This window comes from Girardinichthys multiradiatus, chromosome 12, assembly GCF_021462225.1.
Source record: "Girardinichthys multiradiatus isolate DD_20200921_A chromosome 12, DD_fGirMul_XY1, whole genome shotgun sequence".
NCBI classification, from domain to species: Eukaryota; Metazoa; Chordata; class Actinopteri; order Cyprinodontiformes; family Goodeidae; genus Girardinichthys; species Girardinichthys multiradiatus.
Window position 1 is genome coordinate 17,567,795 of NC_061805.1, and position 19,659 is coordinate 17,587,453.

At 39.5% G+C, this 19,659-nt stretch overlaps 1 protein-coding gene across 1 annotated transcript; it reads right to left on the reverse strand.

Moving 5' to 3' along the window:
• Positions 1-267: 267 nt before the first annotated feature.
• Positions 268-19,659, reverse strand: ppef2a (protein phosphatase with EF-hand domain 2a). The gene is made up of 18 exons (XM_047380717.1): positions 19,406-19,659; positions 18,627-18,686; positions 18,497-18,505; positions 16,272-16,399; positions 16,134-16,188; positions 15,871-16,046; positions 15,261-15,375; positions 14,362-14,408; positions 12,716-12,882; positions 12,575-12,611; positions 11,082-11,231; positions 10,662-11,000; positions 7,531-7,716; positions 7,269-7,411; positions 6,154-6,260; positions 5,512-5,678; positions 3,397-3,484; positions 268-974 (listed from the first exon to the last, which is right to left on the reverse strand). Exons 2-18 carry the CDS (start codon positions 18,676-18,678, stop codon positions 721-723), a joined length of 2,220 nt encoding a protein of 739 aa, XP_047236673.1. The 5' UTR covers positions 18,679-18,686; positions 19,406-19,659; the 3' UTR covers positions 268-720.

The following is a 19,659-nucleotide window of genomic DNA, read 5'->3' on the forward strand; positions in this document are numbered from 1 at the left end:
TGATTCGTCAATCAAAATAAGGTTAAAAGTTCCCCACGTTTCGGTAGAAACGGTTGATTAAACAGTGACATCTCTGGTAATAGTTATCAATTATTACCGAGTATTTAACGGTTGTAATTGTCAAAGGCGTTGAGCCACAGTTACAACACTAGAAGACATCCCTGGTCTTCGATTCATAAATGAGGATTTTGGTTAAGAAATTAATTCTGTCAAATTATGATTGTTAATTATAATTCTTGATAAATATTAATTAATCGATAATCATAATTCCAACATGATAAAATATGAATTTATTTCAAGGCTATTTACAAAGATTCACCAGATGTGTAAATAAATGTGTGCGTCCCTGTATAGTCTTTTACTTGGTTAAGAAACATGTGTTCTTGATAAAAATACAGCAATCCTTTGTTGGACATTCAAGACTAATCCAAACATATAATCATTGTCTAACACTTATTTTTTTAATAATACAGTCCAGATATTACATTATTTAATTTTGTACCTACTAAAAAAAAATTATATTGCTTCCTCTGAATAACGCCACTTCACATGCTGAAATAAACCTTCACCACCAAACACAGTGACCTCTGAGCTCAACCTAATCCCCTGTGATCCACACAGCTGCTGCTCAGTGACATCCTGCGTCTTTGTGTGCGTCATCAAAGCAGCTGGCAGTTGTGAGCTGCTTCACCTCTGTGGAGTCTGTTTTCAATGTCCAGGTCATAAGTTGGGGTCAGCCTCCAGCTTGGTGAGGTCTGACACTGTGCCCATGAACATGCTGCGTCCCCGTTCCAGCCGGCTCTTCTTGTCCGTTAGCCGGAAAGCCTCCATGAACTCGTCGATGTCTATGCTGCCATCGTGGTTGCTGTCAATAGTCACGGCCAGGTTGCAGATGTCCTCATCAGTGATCTCCATTTTCAGGTACACGCTCAGGAGCTTCCAGGTCTGCCGGAAGTCCTCCATGCTGATGAACCCTGGGGAAGAAGAGGAGGTGGTTAAAGATGGAGTGTGAAACTCTGTGACAGTTCAGAAGTGGGAAAGGGACTAGTAGATCAGTAGGTTAATCCTCATCAGGATTCAGGAGGCTGCAACCTGTTTGAAACGCTCCATGTGGATTACCAGAAGCTCATTTAAACACACTTAACAGAGACCTGACACTAAACCAATAGTGTATATAAAAGGGGAACACTCAAACAACACATCTGAATGAATGAAATATTCTCATTAAATACTTTGTTCTGTACAAAGTTGAATGTGCTGACAACCAAATCACACAAAAATCATCAATGGAAATCAAATTTATTAGCCAATGGAGGCCTGGATTTGGAGTCACACACAAATGGAGTGAGACATGATGTCCCAGATGTGCTCAATCGGATTCAGGTCTGGGGAACGGCCGGGCCAGTCCATAGCTTCAATGTCTTCATCTTGCAGGAACTGCTGACACACTCCAGCCACATGAGGTCTAGCATTGTCCTGCATTAGGAGGAACCCAGGGCCAACCGCACCAGCATATGGTCTCACAAGGGGTCTGAGGATCTCATCTCGGTACCTAATAGCAGTCAGGCTACCTCTGGCGAGCACATGGAACGCCATGTGGCCCTCCAAAGAAAGGCCACCCCACACCATTACTGACCTAATGCCAAACTGGTCATGCTGAAGGATGTTGCAGGCAGCAGATCGCTCTCCACAGTGTCTCCAGACTCTGTCACATCTGTCATATGTGCTCAGCGTGAATCTGTATTCAGTGGCGACTTTGCCAATCCTATTGTTCTCTGGCAAATGCCAAGCGTCCTGCATGGTTTTGGGCTGTGAGCACAACTCCCATTTGTGGACGTTGGGCCCTCATACCATCCTCATGGAGTCGTTTTCTAACCGTTTGTGCAGACACATGTACATTTGTGGCCTGCTGGAAGTCATTTTGCAGGGCTCTGGCAGTGCTCCTCCTATTCCTCCTTGCACAAGGGCGGAGGTAGTGGTCCTGCTGCTGGGTTGTTGCCCTCCTACGGCCTCCTCCACGTCTCCTGGTGTACTGGCCTGTCTCCTGGTAGCGCCTCCAGGCTCTGGACACCACGCTGACAGATACAGCAAACCTTCTTGCCACAGCTCGCACTGATGTGCCATCCTGGGTGAGCTGCACTACCTGAGCCACTTGTGTGGGTTGTAGAGTCCGTCTCATGCTACCATGAGTGTGAAAGCACCACCAACATTCAAAAGTGACCAAAACATCAGCCAGAAAGCATAGGTACTGAGAAGTGGTCTGTGGTCCCACCTGCAGAACCACTCCTTTATTGAGTGTGTCTTGCTGATCACCAAAGATTTCCCCCTGTTGTCTGTTCCATTTGCACAACATCATGTGAAATTGATTGTCAATCAGTGTTGCTTCCTAAGTGGACAGTTTGATTTCACAGAAATTTGATTTACTTGGAGTTATATTGTGTTGTTTAAGTGTTCCCTTTATTTTCTTGAGCAGTATATATACAGGGGTAGGACAATGAAACTGAAACACCTGGTTTTAGACTACAATAATTTATTAGTATGGTGTAGGGCCTCCTTTTGCGGCCAATGCAGCATCAATTCATCTTGGGAATGATATATACAAGTCCTGCACAGTGGTCAGAGCGATTTTAAGCCATTCTTCTTGCAGGATAGTGGTCAGGTCACTACGTGATACTGGTGGAGGAAAACGTTTCCTGACTCTCTCCTCCAAAACACCCCAAAGTGGCTCAATAATATTTAGATCTGGTGACTGTGCAGGCCATGGGAGATGTTCAACTTCATTTTCATGTTCATCAAACCAATCTTTCACCAGTCTTGCTGTGTGTATTGGTGCATTGTCATCCTGATACACAGCACCGCCTTCAGGATACAATGTTTGAACCATTGGATGCACATGGTCCTGGTAGAAACAGGGGAGTTGAGGTGCACATTTAATTCTGCCGTGATTTGGGCAGCCGTGGTTTTATGTTTTTTGGATACAATCCGGGTTAGCACCCGAACATCCCTTTCAGACAGCTTCCTCTTGCGTCCACAGTTAATCCTGTTGGATGTGGTTCATCCTTCTTGGTGGTATGCTGACATTACCCTGGATACCGTGGCTCTTGATACATCACACTTTGGGGTGTTTTGGAGGAGCGAGTCAGGAAACGTTTTCCTCCACCAGTATCACGTAGTGACCTGGACACTATCCTGCAAGAAGAATGGCTTAAAATCCCTCTGACCACTGTGCTTGACTTGTATATGTCATTCCCAAAACGAATTGACGGTGTATTGGCCGCAAAAGGAGGCCCTACACCATACTAATAAATTATTGTGGTCTAAAACCAGGTGTTTCAGTTTCATTGTCCAACCCCTGTGTATATATATATATATATATATACTGTGCAGTTATTTTACCTGAGTTTTCTGTGTCTACAATCCTGAAGATGGTCTCTAAAGTGGACCGATGGCGGTACAAAGTCTCCAGCAGGCTCTGGTCGATGTGCTGAGGAAAAATAGAAAACGTAACTATTTGTGGTCTGCTGGTTTTTAATCTTTGATATTTTCAGCTTCCTCTCATTTCTGTCAGCTTTTCCTCCCCAGGAGCCAGACTCTAATGTAATCTTTACCAATAGCTTCATTTGCTTTTTTGCTTTTCCCACTGGTTTCTTTTTCACTAATTTTCTGCAGAGAACGCAAAATAATTTCTGATGAATGAAACCTTAATGGCACAAGCATTACATATTCCTTCAGAGCTCCAAATAATTTTTAAATATGTTGTATATCTTGGCATAATATGCAGTGTTTCCTTAATAAGACAGAATAAATGACAGGTGGTTTATATCAGACGCTCCACAGGCTTTCCGGATGTCTTTTTAAGGTTTTTTGGACCTTAGCAGCTTTTTTGACTCATCTAAATCCCAGACCTGGACGCTGACCATCATGTTATATTGTGATACTTCCTCAGAAATATGAGAGGCCTGGAAGACAAAATAAGGACATACCAACAAGACCTCACACAGAACCTCAACGATCAAACCATCCTTCAGTTCATCATAATGGATAATCAGGATAAATTAAGTCACTAGAAAAAGATAAATCACTAGAATAGAATAGAATAGAATAGAATAGAAATATTCTTTATTGGCCCATAGTGGGGAAATTCAAGTGTGTGAGTAGCAACATAAAAGGCAAATGGAAGCATGCAGGCACTCAAAACTGTAAAATAACTATAAAAATCAAAAAGTAAGAGTACACTGTACAGGAAAGGTGAAAAAGTTACAAATCAAGAAAAATATATACTCTACAGCTATTAAAATGGGATACCCAGATTTGAAAATGAGCAAAAAGCGCATTTGTAATTGTGCATGACAAATTAACAATACACTGTTTACAAAAATAAATAAAAAACTGCAAATAACAGCAGGGATTTAAACATTTATTGGGCATGTTGGGAGCAATGATGGAGTAATGATGGTTATAAATTCAAACAACCGCTGGGAGGAAGGATTTAAAATAATGCTCCTTTGTGCACCTAGGATCCAGCAGTCTGTTACCGAAGGAGCTCTCCAGCTCTCAATCTACAATAATCAACAATACTATGATTAATCAAAAAAGTTTTCATTACAAAATATTCAGTTACATAAATTTATTAAATTGTGAGTAATTATTTATACAGCTGCACATTATATGGAATCACAGTCGTGATCGCAATATTAATGTATGCAATATCACAGTTACCAAAGACTCAGGTAGGAATTTATATAAACCATGTATTCACCCCTTTGCATGTATTTGGCCATTTGGATGAACACTAACTGCCCTTGATTTTCCCACCTCATGTTTATTTTTAGGGGCCGGGATGCGGAAACACAGAGAGTGGTGTGGAGATTGGGATGTACCAAAAGAAAGTAGAGACAAAAAAATTAAGCATAGATGTAATGGATGTCACAATATTCAGCTTAGTATAGCAATTGCATTTTATACTGATATTGTGCGGGTCTAATTTGAATTTACGTCTAAACTGTGTCCTGCTTTTGGTTTTGATTTTGTTAAAAGCTGAAATTGCAAACTTTGCAAATATTTAAATTACGTCTTCAGGTGTCTGACCTAACTCTTAACTCCTATTAATACGCCTGATAACAACATATATTATTGATCACATTTAGGTTTTACATTAATGCTGCTAAAAAAAATAGATGTCCAAATACACCTATTCATACTTTTTTAAAGATAAAATATCGACTGTGGTTCACTAGGAAGAATATTTCTCTTGCAATCAGAAGGTTGTGGGTTCGATTCCAGCTTCCTCCTGCAATATGTCAATGTGCCCCTGGGCAAACATTCATACACTGATCTGCGTATCTGTGAATGAATGTGTGAGCATTAGTGACTGTGACTGGGTGAATGTGGCTCTTGTGTAAAGCGCTTTGAGTGGTCTGTATGACTGGAAAGGTGCTGTCAAAGTTCAGTCCATTTACCATATCCTCCTCAATCTATAACAGAACAGTTTTTTTTGGTTGAAATTCTTACATCTGTGTTGGGCCCTTTGATGGCGAGCTCATTGAACCAGTCGCAGTAGTTGATCATGCCATCACTCGTCTTGCAGGTGACCAGCTGACAGCGTAGCATCCTCCACGGCAGATTCAGGTGCATAACGCTCTCTACCGCTGAGGACCAATCGTTCAGGGACACTAAACCTGATGGAGATCAAAGTTCAGAACAGAGGAATAATTCAGTTTCATTCTCGTTACAGCATCGCTATAGCATCTGCCTATTGGTGTTCATTGTTTCTGTATGCATGGCAAGTAAGCTTTAATGACTCTGAGAGAAGTGACTAAAATCAAACACATTTTCTCAGTAACATTATCCAGAATCCAGAAAGTTTTCTATTCCTGGAAGATCGTATAGCTTTCCAGCACTGTTTCTGTAAGAAATAAATCCCTAATCTTCCATCTGAAGTTTTTGTGAAACCAATGTGTTTTCGACTGGACTTTTAGTTGTCATACAAGCTGTTCTTATCCTGAATGGGTATTATAATGCAGCACAAAGGATATAAAAGATCTGTGCTCAAATTTCCATCGAACCACATGCTAAACGTTGAGATCTGACACAGAACAAGCACCTGATCTGCTGAAAGCTCAATCAGTGTGTGAAAACCAACACTGAACACACCTGTGTTTGTGGTGTCAAACTTTTTGAAGGCACAGAGGATGTCGGACTTGTGTGCAAACAGCTGCTCCCGCAGGACTTTCAGGGCCGAGCGTTCAGTTCGTCCGACACTGCAGCCGACAGGGAAGAAAACACATTTAATCAGGATAAACGCTATGTAGGGAACACTTCTATTGCACGTTTTAAAGTATTTTGAGTGCTTTACAATGTGATTCTCAGGCCCCATTGCTTACTTTCTACATTGCTTTTAGAAAGCAATAATACAAGGTAAGGGTCAGTTTAAGCCCCAAGACACTTACTCCTGAATGGGGTGGAAATTGAAAAGGAAAAGAAAATCTTTCCTCTGTCTTGACAACTGGGTACCATATTTTGGAAATGTTTTTTTTCTTCAAAAAAACAGAAGATTATTACAGAATCATCCTTTTCTGATTAAAATGTGTGACAGAAATAATTCAGGGAAGCAAATGGTTCTCATTTAGCTTTAATATATTTTTCTGTATGGCTAAGTGAAATTGGCTGTTAAAAAATTAAGTTATGTGCCAAATCACTGCCTGGACAAAGCATTCACCAAGACAGGAAAAGGTTTGTTACCCATCTCCCCTCCTTATCATACTGGTTCTCATTAGATGCTAAACTAATTTTGAAATTGTGTTCCTTACTCCTAAAATAGGTAAATACACCTGCTTGTCATACCTTATGTACTTGCTGTAAGATCAAAAGAGGTTCCAGGTAATTTCGCCCTTTGTCAATTCATACCCCAATTTCGTGCCCATGCATTGCTTTACGAAGCTTTACAAAATAGGTAATCACAAACTGGCCAAATATCTCTGTTCTGTACATCTCTGCTTAGAAACGTCACCATGTTGCTAAAATGTTGCAATGCAGTGCTGGGAATTGAGTCTTTCAGTACCTTTTGTGTTCATTTCAGTAACATTTTCATTGAATTTGTGTCTTTTTTAGGTGTGGATGTGCAAGTCTTTTTATTTTTTGAAATTTGAAAATCCCACAATTTCTTTTTCACATCTAATTCTCTGCTTATTTCTTCATTATTTGTGCATATTCTATCTGCCCATGATTCCCATTGTTGCAGTTAGTAATTGCCAGCATTTTATTCTTACCTTTGCCCGGCAGTGAGTTCTCTGGTCATGCTGCTTGCCTGGTATTGAATCACATAAGGCACAAGATCTGGACCCAACTTCACATAGGCCCCCCGGTTGCTTCCCACATCGTAATAATTTGAGGCAGAGAATAGAGTGAGGACCTGGGTAAAGTAAATAAAGAACTGAGCTTTGCAAAATGAGAGGTAGGTAACACAGTGTTTTAAGGAAGGGTTTGGAAACATTAATGGTGTCCTGAACTGAGCTGTTGACCTGATCTCACCTTCCGGTTGTGGCAGAACTCGTAGCCCTCCTGTTTGCACTCATGGGAGCGGATAATGAGCTGCATATTGTGTCTGTTCAGGAAGTTCTCAGTGATATCCGGGCCCCAGTAGCAACCTCCACCCCTCACTTCGTTGGGTATGCAGCCGTCCCGGTTCATCGGGTCACTCCACAGCAGGTCCAGAATCTGCAGACACAAAAAAGTCCCACATTAGAGATTTTTGAAATAAAAAGAACCATCCATAAATAGTCAATGACTCAATTATTCTACATTTAGCAGCCACTGCAGATGTGTCCATAACTCTAATTTGCTATTTTTGTAATACTGTGGAAGCTGAAAAAAATGCATGCAAACAAGTTGAAAGACTGATTCCATAAAATCAAAAACTGTATACAGAATGAAAAATAAAACTCATCATTATTGGATATATTTTAAAGTTCAAAAAGCTCAAATTTATAAAAAAAAAAACCTGAAAAATCTTTTATGCAGGACTGAGTTCAGTAGTATTTATTATTTAAAACGTTTTTCTGGCTGTGTTTTTACATATATTTTGGCATAAACCACCAAGTGCCAATAACCCATTGCTTGTGTTCCCACTGGTAGGACTGTGTGTGATATTCTGACAATTAGTGTAACCCAGAAGGAACAAACATTGAAGATTGAGTTTCCATTAGAATTAAAATAATTTTGTTTGGTTTTATTTTCTATTTAGAAATTTTTTCATTGATCTAAAAAAAATGTGCACAACAATAAATAAAACACATTTTTATTTTCTTCATTTAATCGAAAAAGTGAAATTCTACATGAGATTCGCAACATTTTTTGCTTCTGACCCTCAAAATAACAGCAACATTTGTCTCTGAGTATCGCTGGTTAAATATTGCAAACACTGTTAAGTCACTTAAACAAAAATGTAAAAAAAAGGCCTCAACAACTAGAGTATTTAACATTTTCTGACCACCGTCTTTATCTCTTAAACACAAGTTATTGGTAATCATTTTGTGTTTGAATTAAATTGGCTTTCAACCTCAAGTTTGTGAACAACCAAGAACTTTCACTATGTTATTGTTCAAAGAACGAAACTGTATGTATAAAATATAATTTAGCTAAATCACACTTCTATGAGGAAAAATCTGACTACTAAAAACAGTTTTAATCATTTCAAGTGAAAGGATGGATGGATGGATGGATGGATGGATGGATGGATGGATGGATGGATGGATGGAACCAACCAACCAACCAGACAGTGTCATAGGGAATAAAATCTGGAACTGCAGATGTTTCTTGAAATACTTAAATTCCAAACTTTTCCAGACACATCTAGATTCTACAGGAACTCTAAATAGTGAAAACATTGTTTCAGGGAGGTTTATTGTATTATTTATTATATAGTCAATAAAATGCCATTTTTAAACACTTATAAAATATTATATCATCTTTAAGATTTATAAAATCTTAAATGTATTTTATGTTCTGAATGCAAGGAGGCAATAATGAACAAAACCATATAAAGCAAGTTAAGAAGTAGAAATCATAGACTGTAAAGTTTTGCATTGTCTTTTTATGGCCTACTGTTTACATTGGGGTCTAAAATTACACCTTTGACTTTCAATGAAATTATCAGCGTGAGCTACTTAACGAGCCCAGCTTTCAGTCTTGCTGTGACAGTCAGCCTGAAAAGCAGATTGAAGTCAGGGCAGGGAGATTATTGTGGATTATAGCAGGTGAAGCCTCGGGCCGCCGGTTTGTGATTAGAGGAAGACTGGAGCACAAAGGTCAGGATCCCTGACCGCGGCATCTTTGTGTTCATAACATGGTTTCAATGTAAACATCAAACAACACTGCATCATTCAGACAGGAAAATCACAATATTTATTCTTTATATTTTTGTCTATAAAGCTCAAGAGATTTTAAAACGTTTGATACAAACACCAGGTTTGGAAACTGTAATGTGCTCAACTGTATGGTGAACATAACTTCAGATAAAAGCATGCAAGTCAACCTAAATAAACACTCCTTCTGCTTCTCCTTGTGGTTAAGGTGGACTGCCCCCTCTTAATTGGGGGTCAGTCTTTGCCTCAAGTGGAGGGTTCTCAGTTCTTGGAGTTTAGTTTGTGAGTAATAGCAGAACGAATGATGAGGTGGACAATAGGACTAAGGTATGATCTGCACTGAGCCAAAAGTTAAAGCTTGTCATTTACTGGACAATCTACCTTCCATTCTAGACTTATAGTCATGAGATATGACCAAGAGAATCAGATCCGGGACAAAAGTGGCTGAAATTATCTTTTTTGTAAGCACAGGCTTAAAGATAAGAAGAGGATCTCTGTCATCTGTGTGGAGCTCAGAGTATAGCAGCTTCTCTGCATCGAGGAGTTGAAGTGGTTGTATTCCTTTGCAGGTTTTCCAGCATTCATCACCAGAAGGACACCCCAGGGTAGAACCAAGACTCGGTCCTCCAGATCCTCCAGGCTAAGTTGGAACTGTGGCCTGGAATTGGAAAGTCTGGCTTACCCCCCAGATCAATTCCCGCTGTGAACCAACCCCAGATAAGTGGAAGACAATGGCTAGATGGATGGAAACTATTGCTCTATAGCAGTGATTCTCAGCTTTTTTTAAATAACCACCCACTAAGGTCTACTTCGGTCTCCAAGTCCAAGTATAGCAGCTTTAACCTTTCTGGGAAGGCTTCTGTTGAAACAGGGGTCTTCCCCAAACTGTGATTGTGGAGTATTTGGTAGAGTGGACATTTCATGATTAGACATTTTTGGACTAATTATCGTGTCGTGGCATGGTGCCATTCTGGAATTCACAGAACTCCTGATAGAGGTCAATTTGTTTCTCAAATGATTGTAAAAGTAGTCTGAATACCCAGTTGCTGGGGTTTGCGCACATGTGGTCATGGAAGGGATTGGAACACCTGAATTCAAAGATTTGGATGGGTGACGATTTATTTTGGCAACATAGTGTATGTGCTGTATCTGTGTTTATCTATAGGTCTTTAGTCTGACAAGTTATTTTATGGACATTTATCCTGCCAGGACTGTCAGGAAGATATGAGGATAAGAAGGAAAACGTAAGGATAAGATTTTGGATGGTCTTTAGTTTCTGAAGACTCTCCGCTCTCTTACCTGCCTCCACTCCTCCTTGGCATTGTGACTGTTCACAGAGTCTGTGGACACAGACAAAATGTCTTGCTGTGATCTGTTGAGTGCTGCTGCCAGTATGACCTCTCTCCTCTTGCTGTTCTCCAGCTCATTCTCCATGTTCACCTTGATCCGGGTGGAGAAGTCCTGCAGCGAGCGGTTGTGGAAGCAGTTCCGCGGTCCGATGGGTTTAGGATACGTGAAGGAGGCCTGGCGCTGGTAGATCCTGCTGGTGTTCCAGAGTACGTCGTCCATGTCTATGTCGATGGACATACCTGGTGAGCTGTTGTTCCTTCTCTTTGGAGGCCTTAGAGCTGAAACATACTGGAGTAGGAACAAAGGAGACTGAATGTAAAGGCTGTGAAAAATCTATGTTAAATCAGTTTGAGTGTGGACGTTCCTCACTTTATGACGGCTCACTTTGGCCAGGGCATAGAGATCTGTAGAGTCGGAGATACCTCCGTGGAGGACCAGCACCTTCTGATCGATGACAGTTGCTAACGGCAACCAGCTGAAAATCTTCTGCAGCAGCTTTAGGATCCGCTTGCCGTGAATCTGAGGAGAAACATAAACAGAAGTATATGTGACATAATTCAGTTTGTGGTGTGTTTTTTTTTTGTTGTTTTTTGGCAGCTGTTTGTTAAGCACATCTGTCGGATGACAGGTTTTCCTAAAGTACCATCCTGTATTTAGCCTCAGAAAAGCATCCTCACAGCATAATGCTGCCACCCCCATGGAGATGGTGTATTAGTTTTCTAAGTTTTCTTAATTTTGGTCTCATTTGACGAGTGAGTATGCACTCGCATGCTTGCTTTGTAACTTACATGCTTTGTGGAAAACTGTGAAAGAGACATCTAATGACTTTCTGTCAGAAAATGTCTTTCTTCTTGCCATTCTGCCATTAAATATTTATTCTGTCTAGTTACCGCGAGTTTCTTTACTCCGCCTCTGGTTGATGCTCTCCTTGTCAGGTCTGTCATTGTAGGTGAACGACTGTGTCTTGGTAGGTTTGCTTTTCACGTTATGGGTAGATCTATAACCCTGTTTTAAGCTTCTCTAGAACTCTGTCCCTGATCCCTCTGCTGTGTTCCTTGTTTTTCATGGTGCTGTTTGTTCACAAACCTCTGAGGCTTCACAGAACCGCTCTGTTCATGTTGAGATTTAATCAGGTGACTTCTTGAGGAAACTGGTTCCGCTGGATTCTATTTAAGGGTTTCAGAGTAAAGGCACCTAAATACATACATATGTTACAGATTTCAGATTTTTATGTTTAAAATATTTTGAATACCTTCCCTGTTATTTGTGTTGATCTATAACATAAAACCCTAATAATATATGTTGACATTTGTGATTATAATGTGACAAAATGAGAACAATGGAGTCTGAATACTTTTGCAAAGCTCTGTATACTATATGATTATTTTCATAACCCAAATTACTAACACAAGTAACAGTGTTAATCAACAATAATATGGGATAAATGTGGGTTACATGTTGAGAATATGCCGGGTTTCGGACTCATTGGATTCATGTTTGTAGCCCCAGCTTATGATTAAAACCCTCTCAGTAAAGTTTTCAGTTTCAGGTTTGCAGGAATTTGAATAAATTCCAGATGCAAGCACAGGATGTGTGCCACATTATGGACAATGGATTTTCCTCTGCCAGTCTTTTGATGTTTCTGACCTCCCTGACTCGTCAGGAGGCAGATGTCCCGCTGTGTACTAGTTTAAGGAGGAGTGTCTGCCATGCTGTGCTTTCCCAGGAATAATGAACATTAGGGCTGCATTAACACATTTAGACACCTTTGATAAGCAGGGTCATTACTTCTGGGCTATCAGCAGGGGTCTGCATTGGTTTAAAAGTTTAGAAGGTTGCAGAATTGCAGAGTGCAAACTTACCTTGTATTTAGTCAACACCTCCTTGGTGAACCCATACCTGGAAACACAAGAAAGGAAGTCTGAGAGAGAAACAGGAGGCTTCGTTCTATCGAAATCCAACTTCTACCTTTAATTCCCAACAGTTGTACAGATCATTTTCACCTGAGGTTGATGATATGGTCCTCATGGTTTCCTCTATTTAAGTAGACGTCACATGGATAAACAAGCATGAACGAAAACAGGATGAGGAGGATCTCGATGGAGTCTTTTCCTCGGTCAACAAAGTCTCCATTAAACACATAGGGCTTTTCTAGGGATGGCATGCCATTCTGAGAGGTGAAGAAGGGCAAATAAAAGCAAGATTATAGGGATAATCTGTAGCATGCATGCAAACAACTAATCTGGCCCTGTTATGCTGATTGGTGAAAAAACATTAAGATCATAATAATTTATTTGTAACATGCATATACAGAGTTTAACTCAAGAAGAAATGGACACTAATTATTTAACAGGTAAGCAGTTACATTAAAATTAGCTCACTAAAAGTATATTTTACTTGCTTTTCCCTGATATGCAACTTTAACCCTTTTAATTAGTTACTTTTTGGATATAACACATAGTGCCTTGCAAACGTATTCATACTTCCTCACATTTGATCTTGTCACAGCCACAAGCCTGAAGCGAGGCGTGTATTTGTATTCAGCCGCCTTTACTCCGATACCCCTAAATAAAATTCAGTGCAGCCAAATTCCATATAGATGAATAGTGTTCACCTAAGTGTAATCTAATCTCAGTATAAATAGAAGTGTGAAGGCCTCAGAGGTTTGTTAGAGAACATTAGTGAACAAACAACATCATGAAGATGAAGGAACACAGCAGACAGGTCAGAGATAAAAATGTTTAAAGCAGGGTTTGGTTTGTAAAACAGTGTCCCAGACATCTCACAGGGCACCATTCAATCCATTATCTAAAAATGGTTAGTATTGCACAACTGCAAAACTACTAAGACATGATCATCCAACTAAAACAGGCTAGGCATGGAGAGCATTAATGATAGAAGCAGCTAAGAGACCCATGGCAAATCTGGTAAAGGTGCAGAGATCCACAGCTCAGGTTAAAGTCGCCACAAATCTAGTCTTTATGAAAGAGTGAAGAAGAAGGAAATTATACAATGAACACCATAAGAAGTCCAGTTTCCCAGTGTGTCACGAGCTAGGCAGGAGACATATGTATGGCCTCTCCTTGAAAACACAGTCGACACAACGAAACATGGTGGCAGCATCATGCTGTGGGGATGCTTTTCTTAGAGGGGGCAGGAAAGTTGGTCAGAGTTGAAGGGAAAATGGATGCACATAATTAAAGGCTAGAGGCTGCAAATCCTTTAGACCAGGAGAGGGCAACAATCTTAAACATAGTATAAGAATGGCCCAGTCAAAGTCCTGAATTGTCCTTCTGATCCGACTGAGCTTGTGCCATTTTGCAAAGAAGAATCGGCCGTCTCCAAAAGTGCAAAGCTAGTAGAGATTTTTATTCATAAAACATTTTTAAACCATGTATACTTTACTTCCAGTTCATAACTACGAATAACACTGGGCAGGCCTACTCAAGAATATCCCAATTAAACATTTAGATGTCTCAGGTTGTAACAAAAACAAATTTGTTAAAAGGTTTAAGGGATATGAACACCTTTGGAAGGCATTGTATATTAGTTTGTGACTTTGTCTTACATGCTGAACAAGAGCCAGGATCAGTTTAAATATAAATGCATACATTATCAGCTGGAAAAAAAGGTTTTTACAATATTTAACCTTGTAAAAAATCAGCAGCAGATCCTCCAGCTGTCCATGCAAATCACCTGCACAGAAGAAATATTAATACATATTTGTATAAGAGGACTGTTCTTACATACATTCATAAGTAATATTGAGAGGTATTCTCAGGCTTAAAGGGTCAAAAACCTGACTTTTACCCATAACGTTTGTGATCTTTTGTATTACAAAAAGTAAAAAGTAAAACTACCCAATATGTAAAGAAGGGAACCACAATTTTAGCTTATTTCCTACAATGTTAAATGGATTGATGAAGTTACACTGCTGGTCAAAAGTTTTAGATACACTTTACTACTTAATGGGTCTCTTTATTTTCAGGACTATTTACATTGTAGATTCTCACCAAAGGCAACAAAATTGTGAATTGAACACGCAAGGAATTATGTAGTAAACAAAGAGTGAAATAACTCTAAACATTTTTATATCTTAGATTCTTCAAAATATCCACCCTTTGCTTTGATTACTGCTTTGCTCTCTTAGCATTCTCTCCCTGAGCTTCATGAGGTGGTCACCTCAAATGGTTTTTCAAAGAGCTTTGAAAGAACATCCCAGAGGTTCATTGAGAGACGGCTAAAGGTTAATAATTCAGTCATCACAGCAAAGGGCAGCTACTTTAAAGAATCTAAAATATAAAAAAATTTTTTGTTTGCTACATAATTCCATATGAGTGCATTCACTATTTTGATGCTTTCAGTGAGAATCTATGTACAATGTAAATAGTCATAAACATAAAGAAAACCAATAAATGAGAAAGTGTTTCTAAAACCTTTTACCGGCAGTGTATATTTAGGATCAAAAACTATTAAATCTACCAAACTGAAATAGTGGTCATCTTCACAAATACCCTCATAAAAGTTCTGCTATTAGTTAAATCTTACCACAGATAGTGACTTCTTTGCTTTGGCAGGTGGAGATGCGGTTGATGTTTGGCAACATGCGGAGCAGCTTCCACGTCTCCAGGAGCATCTCGAGAACATAGCGAGAGTGCAGCTGCTACTGGGCGAGAGATAAGTTAGAAAGGATGGCCGCAGACACATAAGACCACCAGCAAAATTACGTTTGCATAAATATTTGTTTTTAGGCATTTTTGAATATGAAACTTTTTCCTGGATATTGAATTCATGGTGTCTTCTTAGAATAATATTACATGATTTAAAGGACACCGAAAACAAACATGCGACAATGTGTAAATGCAGTTAAAATATATTGAATATGACAAATATTTGAGTTAATTAAAACCATGGACTGATTATAAACCACCAACAATAAACAACGCTGGGAAATCATCACAGATCATGCAGGCATACAACATGCTTATTCCTACTCCTGGTAAAGTTGAGTTTAAAAGCCTTGAAATAAACGTCTCCTTTACTGAAAGAGCATAATCTCAAACAAAAAAAAAACCTGAAAACTTATATTACAGCTCCCCATTGAACATTTTATTTTTGCACTTGAACTAAAAACATGTCAAAACTACCATGTTCCTACTTTTTTGTTCCTGAAGGCCTCCAGCAGGCCGACTGTCTGCTCCACCGTCAGGGGGAAGGTGAGATGAGGCCCTGAGTAAACCTCCGGCACTTCGATGTTCTTGAAGCAGAAGTACCTCTCCCATTCTGCATCCCAACAAACATCATTTTCTCTAAAGATATGCGAGATCAAATTTCCTGGAAGGTTCACAAAGTTGAAGGTCAGTCAGATTAAAGGAACAACAACCAAAAAAATTACTTAGATCCATGTAAAAACAATCTTACGTTCTGTGCTAGATGGTGTGAAATTGTCCATGAGGTAGCCGAGGAAGTTATAAAGCTGAGGAGCCAAGGAGAAATGAAGATGAAGTTGTGATTTGTTTTTATTTTCAGCCAACCTGAACATTTGCTGCAGTTTCTCACCTTGATCTGGGCCTGTTCTCCAGAGTATTCGATGGACTGGAAGATGTGCCAAGTGTATCTCCGCCTCATCTCTGTGCGAGCAACATATTGCCGGTACCATCGCTGAATTAGGACAGCGGCCCTTATAGCTGAAATATAGAGAGTAAATGACAGGTTACTAAAATGATCAGGGTTAAAAGATAATATTTATAAAAAAAATCTTACACTATCTGCAGGTTGTGTATCTCATTATTTAGTTAGATTTTGACCTTAAGTCTTTTTAAGAAAAGCTTAAAACTATGAAGGTTTTCTGGGCTTCAAGATCAATCGACTGAGTTGAGCAAAATTCTCTTCACTACATCTGACTGTTGCTTTTTTAATAATTTACTATTTCTTTGACATAGTATCTCATCATAACTAAAAGGAATTATATGCAGCCAAATTCAAAAGAAAGTAACCCTCTTCCAATTCTGGGGTTTTGCAAATCATGTTTCAATGAAAATGATCTAATCTTAACCAGGTTCTATTTTTTTTTTTTTTGTCTAACCTAAAGTGCACAAAACGATGCCACACTGTCATCATTTATGAGCCAAAATTTATTTTTAAAACTGTGAGAAAGACTAAGTACACCCCATGGTTCACTAGCTTAGGATTTCAACCAGTCTGAGGGGTATACTTTGATTATTTACTTTTTTCAGCCATTCTGCTGAAGATTTGCTGCTGCAATTAGGATCACTGTGCTGAAGATATCCATCTATATTTTCCTCTTCTCTGTGCAAAGGACATCGTTCCAGATTTCTTCTGCTTATTGGTCTTGGACTACAGGAACCTAAAGTACCTCCCAGAAGCTAGGAGGGTGACATTTTTATGGGCTGGAGGGAGGAGTTCCATAAAATCCTGTGTGCTTTACACAGGTATTGTTTCCTGTGGACGTCCTCAATAGTAGTAAGTGGAACACCAGTGATGTGTCGAGTGATTTTTCCTACTCAGTGTTAAACAGAGGGAGAGGTTATTTTTCCTCAATGTTTTCATAAAGAAGATGTGCTGATGAGCTTTCTTGATAAGGCAGGAGGTGTTGTGAGTCCAGAACAAATCCTCTTATATGTGAACCCCCAGGATCTCGAAGCTGGTGACATGCTCAGCCGGCATCCTTTTAACATAAAGGTGTGTGGCCATGCCATCTGGCAATATCTATGGCTTGGATCTCCTCCATATCTGTCCCGGGTCCAGGGGGGCAGGTCTGTGGTTCCTCACACTCGCTATTGCATATTTTGATGGAGAAACCTTGTATGCACAAATGCGCTCACACTCAGACCTACAGGTGTTTAGATTCAGGTGTTAACAGATACACGAAGGTTCTTCATTGAGCTCCATTTACCACTAAGTACATCTTGCATTTATTTATTTTTTATTTTTTACTTATTTTTTCCTTTTCGTTTCTGTCTTTGTGTCCGTAACAATTGAAATAATCCCAAAGCAGTTTCTAATAAAGTTTCTATTATAAATGTCAAGCAGAGCTTTAAAGCGTTAGCTGTAATGCTCCACTTGTGAAAGTAAATCTGTTGGGCTTTTTTTTGGCACTCAGACAACAATTCTGAGCGCTACTCTGCCGGACAGGACACGGTCAAGAAAATATAGTGGTGTGAAACTGTTTATATTTAACCCATTACTCAACCAGGTTCCCTGTCTCATCTCTATAGGCTATTTGGTCATTGTATTTGACAAGAACAATCAGCATGATCTGGTCGAAAGACTTAATTATGGTATTATAACTATGGAGCCATAAAGAGCATTGCAGTCGTGGGTGAAGACAGAAAAGAAAGCAGGGACTAAGCATGCAGCCCTGTGGAATGCCAGTGCTCTGTGCTCTGGATGGTAGTTAAACAGTTGGTGTTGCCTGACTTAATCTGCTAAAAGATTGTCCAATATCCATAGAAATTTGCTTGGAGGGGAAGGAGGCAGTGGCCGATGCTGGTCTTTCAAGGAGGGGAAGCTCAATTTCAAGATCGCTGATTCGCTGATTCGCTCATTTCGCTGTCAATCAAAAAGGGATTCAGCCTCAGACAGATCATCCAATCATCATGCAGAAGCTGAGCGTCCGGGCCAGCCGAGGCCTCTGAAAGCAGCAGGGCTGTACTTAGTTTTTCACACTCAGCTGTTAGCCTTCTGCCTACAAAAATCAGGATGGAGTTTATCTCCAAAAACAGCGATACAGACACGACAAGCATAGAACAGAAGTGACTTACTGGTGACAGCTGAGGGCAGCGGAGAACAAGAAGAGAGACAAAAATAGAAATGTTGTTTACATACATAGAAGCAAACATGGAGCGTTTTTTTTTTATTAGAAGAGCTGAGAACTGATGTTGGTTGTTGTACCTTTCCTGGAGTGTTTGTGGAACTGGTTGGACTTTGAGACGCCACAGCCCATGACTGTTCCTGTTCAAAGCACAGACAAACCATGGCTAATAAAAGGTGGAAAATACCATGCACATATAAATGTATAAATAAAAACAAGAGTTTGCATTATGTACCTGCTGGGGGATTACCGAATGATTTACACAAGAGATTACTCTCATTTTAAAACTGTTCTGCTTCGGTTCAAGCTTTAGATAATAGATGAGTGCATTTCAGCAGCAGAGGAGCTAAATCTGGAGGCCATTCATGCTTTAATCTTGTTAACTGCTGGTTTACTCCTTCCCACTGTGATTGGCCTCAATCCTGCCTTGCAGTTCTGTTTTTGTCTCAATTCTATGTAGCCTTACATAAAACAATCTAAAAAAACAAAGGAAACAGAAAATATTTGCCCAGCTAGAAGATGAAAAGAGGTTACTTTCAAATGTCTGTCTTTTGTTTAAGGTTAGTGAATAAAACATAACTGACTTTTATTTATTTATGGATGTTTATAAAAAAAAAACAAAGCATGTATTATATGTTTAGATCTGAATATGGTGGTTTAATGTGCTTAAACATAATGCTGAATTTTGTAAAATGTTTATCTATTGTACAAAAAAAACAAAGTAAACTGAACTGCACAGAAAGCCTGAGAGATAATGCAAATATTAAAATATAGAGTAAAACAGTCTTTGTTCTATTTCATACAGTAACAACCAAAAACATTTACTTCATTGGGATCTTTAAATCCGATGTTTACTTACGTGACAACCTTCTTTATCCAGTAACAGCTGCCCTGTTTATTTGGCTGTTTGCTTGTTGTTTTGATGTGAATTTAAACAGCCCTTTGCTCCGTTGCATTCTCCACAGGTCCACCCGGATCTGGTTAGGTACCAATGTGAGTTAGTCCAATCATTGTAGGGGAATGAACAGGAGCAGCACATCAACACAGAGGCCCCATGTAAGATGTTGGTCTGACTGTGCAGCTCTTCCTCACTGGGGGTGCAGCTCCTTTAGT